Source organism: Lactuca sativa, chromosome 2 (assembly GCF_002870075.4).
Source record: "Lactuca sativa cultivar Salinas chromosome 2, Lsat_Salinas_v11, whole genome shotgun sequence".
Taxonomy (NCBI): Eukaryota; Viridiplantae; Streptophyta; class Magnoliopsida; order Asterales; family Asteraceae; genus Lactuca; species Lactuca sativa.
Genome location: NC_056624.2, coordinates 205,370,664 through 205,380,483, shown reverse-complemented (window position 1 = coordinate 205,380,483; position 9,820 = coordinate 205,370,664). Strand labels below are relative to the sequence as shown.

At 38.2% G+C, this 9,820-nt stretch overlaps 1 protein-coding gene and 1 non-coding gene across 2 annotated transcripts; one reads left to right on the top strand and one right to left on the bottom strand.

Moving 5' to 3' along the window:
- Positions 1-3,634: 3,634 nt before the first annotated feature.
- LOC128132555 (small nucleolar RNA R71) lies at positions 3,635-3,741 on the bottom strand. Its single transcript, XR_008230600.1, has one exon. It is a non-coding gene; the product is annotated as a small nucleolar RNA R71 (small nucleolar RNA).
- A 4,337-nt stretch (positions 3,742-8,078) lies between these two features.
- Positions 8,079-8,570, top strand: LOC111916252 (uncharacterized). Its single transcript, XM_023911862.1, has one exon. It carries the CDS (start codon positions 8,079-8,081, stop codon positions 8,568-8,570), a length of 492 nt encoding a protein of 163 aa, XP_023767630.1.
- The last annotated feature ends 1,250 nt before the right edge of the window (positions 8,571-9,820 follow it).

Below are 9,820 nucleotides of genomic sequence, written 5' to 3'. Positions count from 1 at the left end.
TTAACTCTTTTTGAAGTAATAAAGATGAAATATTTGAATTCTATGTGAATTATGTGTATTTGTGTGCTATTACTTAATTATAAAGATATAATTAATAAAGGATAAAAATAAGCATCAAAATTAAAGTGTGAGATGAGCCCGATATCTTTACATAAAGTTTTAGTGGTCGAAACAAGGATTCCGGGGATATAAAGAATGTCAAAATCCGAGTTATAACGAAGAAGTTATGACCCGTCGAAGTTTCGCGACGGAACCGACACGATACCGGGAAACGTAAATAGTGAATTTACGATAGAGCGAGATTTAACCTTAGAAATCTAAATGAAAGTCGTATAATACGTTAAACTGAGAGTGTCCATAAAAAGAACGCCCAAATCTGACTTCGTATGAAGAAGTTATGATTTTTCGAAGTTTCAGCTTAGCAGTATACAACCCGAAGTTCGAATATTAGATCAAGCGGTTTTTAGCCGACACAACCTAAACGAGAATTGAATATCTCGTTAATAGTAGCACAACGATAAAAAGAAAGACAAAAACGGACGTCAAATGAAGAAGTTATGAATTTTTAACGGACCAATCCTGTCCCGGCCTGTTAAAAATATAATGATAAGTCCATTTTATGAATGTAATAAATTGTCATAAATCTGTTGAATTGATGTATAATTGTCTAAGAATGGCACTACTTTGATGAGTTGTTTAACTTCATATGCAGGTCAATATATTGTACTAAAAGTGGGCGGAACCTGCAAGTAAAACGAATTGCTAAAGGAATGAAGAAACGTTGCTGGGAAAATTGACCATGCTTCAATGTTTTGGTAATATCTCAAGTTCTGGAGATCCGATTGACATGAGTAAATAAGTTCTAGAAACTAGACATGATTTACTACAACTTTCGTGTTTTGTTTTTCTGCTATTTATGTCGTTTTGACCAACAAAACTTGCACGAAAGATGAAGGACGCCTCCAGGCGTCTAAGATGTCCCCTAGGACGTCCAGGTCAAACGATCAGCGTCTGGTCGTTATTTCAGAGCAGAAAAGAAGGGAGATCGCCGTCAGGGCCTTACACGGCGTCTAAGACGTCCCCTAGGACGTTTTGGCGTTTTAGGGACGTCCCGTGTTGCAACGGTGTGTTTCGGAAAGTTTGGAAATCAAGGAAGGGCGTCCTAGAAAATGTCTCCTAAGACGTCTGACGTTTTTGGCCATTTTTTAGTGTATTTCAAGGATGGCAGAAGGCATGTTAGGATGTACAAAGAACGCTTTGGCGTTATACACGACGTCTAAGACGTCTCCTAGGACGTCCAACGTCCCACATCGCCCAATTTCATTATTTTTTGTCTCACACTATAAATAGGGACTTGTGCATTCGTTTTAGGGTTACCACCTGCGATTTTCAGAGTTTTTCCTGTGTTCTTGAGGCTTCTAAAACCCTTGGAAACATTTGGAAACACAAGTTCATTCCATTTTAATCCGGATTCAAGGCAAGATTCGATTCAATTCATCATCAAGCTATAAGTGAAGATCGCTTCATTGGTTAATCTTCATCAATTCTTTATTTTCCAGAATTATTTCTTCTTCCCCAAGGTTTATTTGTTCTATACTTTGATAATCATTAGGCTATATTTGTTTGATGATTCTACGTTTGTTTATGAATTTTATTATGTATTTTCTTCATTTTAATCAAGTTATTTGTTTTAAGAATTCAATGGAAGGCTAAACTGTTAGGGTTACTTCCGGGGATGTTTAGGACTTTTTGATTAACACACTTGATTATTACTTGATTCTAGTTAATTTCAATTGTTGTTTTATGCTTCATATGATGATCTTTGGTAACGATAAGTGAAATTGGGTTGTATGCATTGTTTGATGTCATAATTAAGATAGTCTATTGTCAATTTATCATTTGTTCCAAGTTCAATTAGTTTAGAAATAAAGACAAGTGATTGAATCAACATATATTATTCCAACTTATGATATTGAATGTTAATGCGGTAATAGGTAGTTGTAAGACATTTTATTGCTAGTTCACTAATTGTACCTAATCCATTTAGACATAAATGAGTAGGAAAACTAGTTGAATTAACATCTAGTGTACCCAAAACTATGTGTTACAAGTTAATAAACCCCAATTGCATCTATGTAATTGAATTAGGATTCTAGGGAAGAAAGTGTGTGAATCTAAATTGTCCATAACTGAACCGGGAGTACTCTAGTTTTCTCATTGAGATTTTTATTTTTAATTAATAAATTTCCAAGCTTTTGTTTGAATTTTGTTTTAATCTTTTTTCGTGACAATTGATAGTAATACTTTTCTTTTTATTGACTGCTTTGACACAAAGTTTAACCACGAACTCCTTGTTGATGCGACCCGACTTACCCTATCTACTTAGGTTAGTTGGTTTATTTTTGATTGAGACAACGACCTCGATCAAAATTTGGCGCCGCTGCCGGGGAGATTGTGCGCTTGAGCTATTGTGTTTAAGTACTTATAGTCTTTTACTTTCATTTTCAATTCTCGTTTTCAGTTCACGTTTTGTTTTATTTGTGTGGTGCAGGCACACCGGTGCATGCATACAAGACATAGCGGACGCTCTTCACTGCTTGCATTTGATCCGGAAATCGAATGAACAGCTCGCTCAAATCGGGTCGCCAGAAGGAACATCAACACTATGAGTGTAGATAATGTTGTCGTGGAAGATGTGGTCGAGGGGCATGAGGATGCAGCCAACAATCCTCCACCACTAGCTCCTCAATTCCCAGACAACAACAATGGGAATAATGGGAATAACAACAATGTCGGTGCACCAATCATCCAACCAGTGCAACCACAACCAAATAGAAACAAGCGTGGCCAAAATGGTGGGAATGGAGGAAATTGGGCACAAAATATGGGAGACAATGTAGGAAACCACAACAGTGGTAATGTTAGAAATCAGAACCAAAATCCTAGAAATGTTGGTCCTCAATTCGGTAATGGTGGTAACGAGGATGACTGGGACTTTGATGATGGAAGTGAAAATGGACTTGGTTGGAATCAGAACCACAATGGTGGTAACAAGCGGAATCAAGGCAATTGGGGTGGAAACGGGAACTACAACAATAATTGGAACAACCATAATTTCCGCAATGGTGGCAACAATTACTACAACGATGGATTCGGAAATCAAGGCTTTGGGAATCAATATCGAAGGAATCCGAATGGTGGATTCAACAATGAAAATGGAGGATACTACAACGAAGGTAACCAATTCCCTCATCTTTATTTTTTGTAGCCTAATAGACAATCTGTGGCGTCTCATTTTCAGAAGGGAGAGTATGATGATGCTTCACCGATACTCTTCGCGGAAGGAAATGAGCATCATGTGGAAGTAAGACCACAACTAATTAGTGTCTTACCCGTCTTTAGAGGCCATAAAACTAATGATCCATACAATCACCTCTATGAGTTCCTTGCAAATGCTAACGTGAATACTCCGCGAGGAACTAATAGAGATTCATTTAGACTTCACTAATTTCCGTTCACTTTAAAAGAAAAGGCTAAGTATTGGTTCACTTCTCTTGCCCCCCATAGTATTACTACTTGGGAGCAATTAAAAACTAAATTTTTGCAAGAGTTTTACCCTGCTAGTAAAACAACGGAAATAAGAAAAGCTATACAAGATTTTGCACAAAAACCCAATGAAGAATTTCATGATGCATTTGAACGCCTCAAGGAATTGTTGCGTTCATGTCCCCATCATGAATTTCCCCGTTGACAACTTGTACATTTCTTTTATGATGGAGTCGACACTGCCAATCAAACCATGATTAATGCCTCGTCTAGCGGCACTATTATGATGCAAGATAGTGAAGACGCTTGGCGATTCTTGGAGCAGTTGAGTCATGGTTCAAAAACCAATTACTCAGCTAAGAAACGGGAAAACCCAGTTTCATCGGCTGCTTCAGTTGGACTAGACAAAAACTGGAAAAATGAAGAAAAATCTGATATTAATTCTTTAAATAAAAAATTTGACTTACTACTCTCTAGTCTAGGCAAAGAGAAAGGTGTGTTTTTTTCGCAGGGACAAAAGATATGTGTAAGCTGTGGAGATTCAGGACACATTGCAGATGAGTGCATGAGAAGTCAAGAGGAAATTAATCAGGTGCACGGCTATGGTCAATTCCAAAATAATCCCCGATCATTCAATCGGAACTACAACAACAATGGGGATTTCAACAACAACAACCGTCAAGGGAATTACCAAAACCAGAATCAGCCAAAACAGTTCCAGCAATCCAACTTTAATCAAGGTGGAACATCAAAGAAGGAGGAAACTGATGGCAACAAGTTGGACAAAATCATGGAGTTCATAACCCAAACATATCAGAAAACCGACACTAACTCCAAGTCCATAGCTGCTATCGAGAAGCAGATTGCTCAACTAGCAGAGCAAATTGGGGAAAGAGAAGATGGCAAGTTTCCAAGCACCACAACAGTCAACCCATCTCACACCCAAAGACCCGGAAAAGAGCATCAAGTGAACGAGGTAATCACCTTGCGTTGTGGGAAAAAGGTTGACAACAAGGTAAGTGCTCCTACCTTAGATAATGACAGTGACACTGAAGTCATCTTTGACGAAAAAGAAGAGTTTGAGAAAGATTCTAAATCTGAAAAACAAAAAGAAGCTAAGGGTAAAAAATGACTCTAAAGTTGGGGAGCATGGTGTGGAGGTTAATACCGCACCATACCCTTCGGCCTTAAAGAAACCGGCATCCTTCCCTTTTGGGAAGCGAGGGCCAAAAATGGAAGACATGTGGGATCTATTTAGTCAAGTTAAAATAAATATCCTGTTAGTCAAACTTATTAAGGAGGTACCTTCTTATGCTAAATTTTTGAAGGATTTGTGTGTTCAAAAACACAAACTCCAAGCACACCACCCTAAAAAGATTGACTTAACCGAGCATGCAAGTTCCATAATATCAAATAAACTTCCACCCAAGCTTAAGGATCCCAGAGCACCTTTAATTTCTGTTACCTTAGGTAATATTAATATCAAAAAGGTGCTCCTTGATCTTGGAGCTAGTGTTAACATAATCCCGGGAAATCTTTTTGATCAACATGACTTAGGCACTTTGGAACAAACTGATATTATTTTGCGATTGGCTAATAAGTTAACCAAAATTCCCCGGGGTATATTATCAGATGTCATCATTAAGGTGGAAGATTTCTATTACCCAGTTGATTTTCTTGTGCTTGACACCGAGAGCACTTATAAAGAAATTCAACCTTCTATTATTTTAGGTCGTCCGTTTTTTGCAACAATAAATGCACAAATTAATTGTAGAACGGGTGCCATGGATATCTCTTTTGGAAATAGGAAACTCAGAATTAATATTTTTAATATGTTTCCTAACTCACCATCAGATTATGAATGTTATCGTGTGGATGTGGTTGATGACTTAGTGCATCAATTTACTCCTAAAATCTTACACCCGATCCGTTGGAGTTTTTTATTTCTAATGACAGGGACGAAGTTTTAGAGTTGGATGACATCAAGATGGTTGAGGAGGCATTTGAAAATGCTATTGAGCAAGAGAGGCCACCATGGAGTTATCAAGTTGAAAATTGTCAACAAGTTTTTCGGACCCACTTAAGCCATCTTTGGAGGAGCCACCCACTCTTGAACTTAAAACTCTTCCTTCACATCTTAAATACTCTTTTTTAGGATCTAATGAGAACTTACCAATTATCATATCTTCTGATTTGACAGGTCCACAGGAGGAAGCATTACTGAAGGTGCTTTCCAAGTACAAGGGAGCAATTGGATGGACCATAGCAGACTTGAGGGGAAGTAGTCCAGCCACATGTATGCATCGAATCATCATTGAAGCTGGAGAAAAGCCATCCCGAGATGCACAATGAAGGCTCAACCCAAATCTGCAAGAAGTTGTTAAAAAGGAGGTGCTGAAATGGCTTGATGCGGGTATTATCTACCCAATATCTTATAGTGATTGGGTGAACCCGACACAGACAGTGCCAAAGAAGTCGGGCATTACAGTGGTAGATACAGAGGATGGAGAGAAGATCTCAACAAGACCGGTCACCGGATGGAGAGTTTGCATCGACTATCGCAAACTCAATGTTGCAACATCAAAGGACCATTTTCCTCTCCCTTTTATTGATCAAATAATTGAGAAATTGTCCGGTAAAAAGTTTTATTGTTTTTTGGATGGATACTCGGGGTATAATCAAATTACCATCCACCCTGAGGATCAATCCAAAACCACATTCACGTGTCCCTATGGCACCTTTTCTTTCCGAAGGATGTCATTCGGCTTGCGTAATGCCCCCGCCACATTCCAAAGATGTATGATGGCTATTTTTTTCAGACATGGTGGGGGATGCATTAGAAATTTTCATGGATGATTTTTCTATTTTTGGATCATCTTTTGAGACATGCTTAGACCAATTAGAAAAAGTTTTGAAACGTTGTATTGAGTCTAATTTGGTTTTAAGTTGGGAGAAGAGTCATTTCATGGTAAAAGAGGGAATTGTACTTGGCTATGTTGTCTTCGAGCGTGGTTTTGAAGTCGATCGGGCCAAAGTACAAATTATTTCTACTCTTCCCCCCACCAACTTCGGTAAAAGGCGTTCATTCTTTTCTTGGACATGCCGGTTTTTATCGAAGATTTATCAAGGATTTTAGTGCAATCTCAAAACCTCTTTGTAATTTACTTTTAAAAGAAGCACAATTTTCCTTTGATAAAGCATGTCTTGAATCTTTTACCACATTAAAGAACAAACTTGTTGAAGCCCCTATTTTGCAATCACCCGATTGGACTTTACCTTTCGAAATTATGTGTGATGCGAGTGATTACACGGTAGGGGCAGTTTTGGGATAACGGGTGAATAAAAAACCCGTTGCAATTTGTTATGTGAGTAAAACTTTTTCGGATGCACAATTGAATTACACTACTACCGAAAAAGAGTTGCTTGCGGTCGTGTTTGCACTTGACAAATTTAGATCTTACATATGGGGATCTAAAGTTGTAATTTTTACCGACCATAGTGCCATTCGCCACCTCTTAGAAAAGAAGGATGCCAAACCACATCTCATAAGATGGATCCTTCTTCTTCAAGAGTTTGATCTTGAAATTCGGGACAAAAAGGGTTCCGAAAATGTTGTGGCAGATCATTTCTCTAGAATAACTAATAATGATAACTCAACGGAAGTTATTCAAGAAAACTTTCCGGATGAGCATATTCTTGCTGTCAAAACTATACATTGGTTTGCTAATTTAGTGAATTACTTTGTGACAGGGGAAAATCCATCGTATTGGAATGCTCAACAAAGGAGGTTCTTCCACTCTCAAACAAAATACTACATATGGGAGGACCCAGATCTTTTCAAAATTGGAGCGGATCAAGTGACTAGGAGATGTGTACCACATACGGAGCAAGAAGACATTCTTCGACACTGCCATTCATATGCATGTGGAGGACATTTTAGTGCTAAAAAGACAGGGCACCGAGTTCTACAAAGCGATTTTTTTTGGCCTTCTATTTTTAAAGATGCACATACATTCGTTAAAGCTTGTATTCGTTGCCAACAAGTTGGGGGGATCTCACGACTGGACATGATGCCAATGACCCCAATTTTAGTAGTTGAAATTTTTGATGTATGGGGCATTGACTTTATGGGCCCGTTCCCCACTTCTTTTGGCAATCTATACATTCTTGTAGCCGTTGATTATGTATCAAAATGGGTCGCAGCCGAGGCTACACGCACGAATGACCATAGTGTTGTTTGTAAATTTGTCAAAAAGAACATCTTTTCTAGGCATGGAATCCCTCGAACGATTATTAGTGACGGGGGTTCCCATTTTAAAAATTGGCATTTTGCAAAGTTGTTAAAACATTATGGTGTCACTCATAGGATTGCTACTCCATATCACCCACAAACAAGTGGACAAGTAGAGGTGTCAAATAGAGAAATAAAACGCATCTTGGAAAAGACTGTTCGTCCCGACTGAAAAGATGGGTCCCTAAGATTAGATGATGCACTATGGGCATATCGAACAGCCTATAAGACGCCCATTGGAATGCCCCCGTATCGGCTTGTTTATGGGAAACCATGCCATTTCCCGGTAGAGTTGGAACACCGTGCCATGTGGGCCATAAAAAATGCTAATTTTGAATTGAGTGATGTAGGTACGGAAAGAAAACTCCAGCTTGTTGAATTGGAAGAAATTCGAAAGGAAGCTTACGAAAGCTCAAAAATCTATAAAGAAAAGACGAAAGCATTTCACGATCGACACATTGTCCGGAAACAATTCTTTGAAGGACAATTGGTGTGGCTATTTAACTCTCGTCTCAAACTCTTCCCCGGAAAGCTTCGGAGTAAATGGAGTGGACCATTTATGGTGACAAATGTGGCGGATCACGGTGCCATTGAAATCAAGGACACGAAAGGCGGTGAACCATTCAAGGTAAATGGACAAGGACTCAAACCATACATTCAAATGGTAGATGGTGAAACGACACTCGTTGAGAAAACAACGCTCGAGGTACCTCAATATTCAGATGCAAATTAGTCGAGGTAAACCGTCCGGCTGAAGACGTAAAATTTAGCGCTTTTCGGGAGGCAACCCGCGGTTTGGTGTGTTTTTACTTTTATTTTTCGTTTTGTGTGATTTAATTTTTTTTTTGTATCGAGGACGATCCAAGGTTTAAAGTTGGGGAGGGGGTATTTAACTTTTGTTATTAAAAAAAACGTTGTCGGGCTGTCAATTCCCCCCCCCCCCCCCCCCCCCCCCGATAAAAACCCTTTGCGAAATTATAAAAATGCCCCAGTTTGAGAGAGACGTCCTTGGACGCATCTAAGACACCGTCTAGGACGCCAACGCGTTTTTTCACCCATTTTATTTCGTTTTCTGCATATTTGTTGCTCACCTTCTTCTCTAAACTGCCATAGCCGAATACTCACTAGTTTTTGCCCATTTTCTTCCATTTCTTGGCCAAAACTCAACCAAAATTCGTAATTTTTGTTGCAATCTTCAAGAAATCAAGTAAGAAACATCACATTGCAAGATTTACACACTCTAATCACTTATTTAGGGCCGATTACAAAACCCACAAAAACTAGGGTTTCGAAATTTTGACTTATTTTGGGTTTTTGCTTCAAGTTCTTGGTTCTTCTTCACTAGAAACACATTTTCAACAAGGTATGTGCTTCAAAACTCCATCTTTTAGTTGAATTTCGAAAAATTTTCATGTATGTTCATATATGTTTGAAATTTTGAAAAAGATGAAGAATATGATATATATTGGTATGAATTCTTGTGAATTAGTGTTTGTAGTTGTTAGAAGTATCTTCCAAACAAGTTGCATGTGTCATCTGTGAATTTTTTCTGGAAATTGAATTTTTTGTTAACTGTATATAAAAAAACATATAATTTTGGAAAATCATTGTTATGTTTACATTTGTGCTTAGATTAAAAATTCAAGTTTTTAGGAAATGTTACTCTGATTTTTAAACAAGCATAAACAAAATCGGTCTTTTCTGACCGTGAAAATGGGGATGTCACAATTGGTATCAGAGCATTAGTATAAGTGAACTAGGAATTTGTAGGATCTCTAGACTTAAACTTTGAATGCTAAGCAATGATTGTGAGGTGTGAGCACTAGCTTATTTTAGGAATTGGGCCTAAAATGCTTTTATAAGCTAAATACTTTGTGCCTGAAATGTTGTTATTTGTTCGGATCTATGGTCTATTGCTGACCAGATCTGGAAACCTTATGTGTTTAGGATTCTAAACATACGACTACGATATTAGAACTAGCA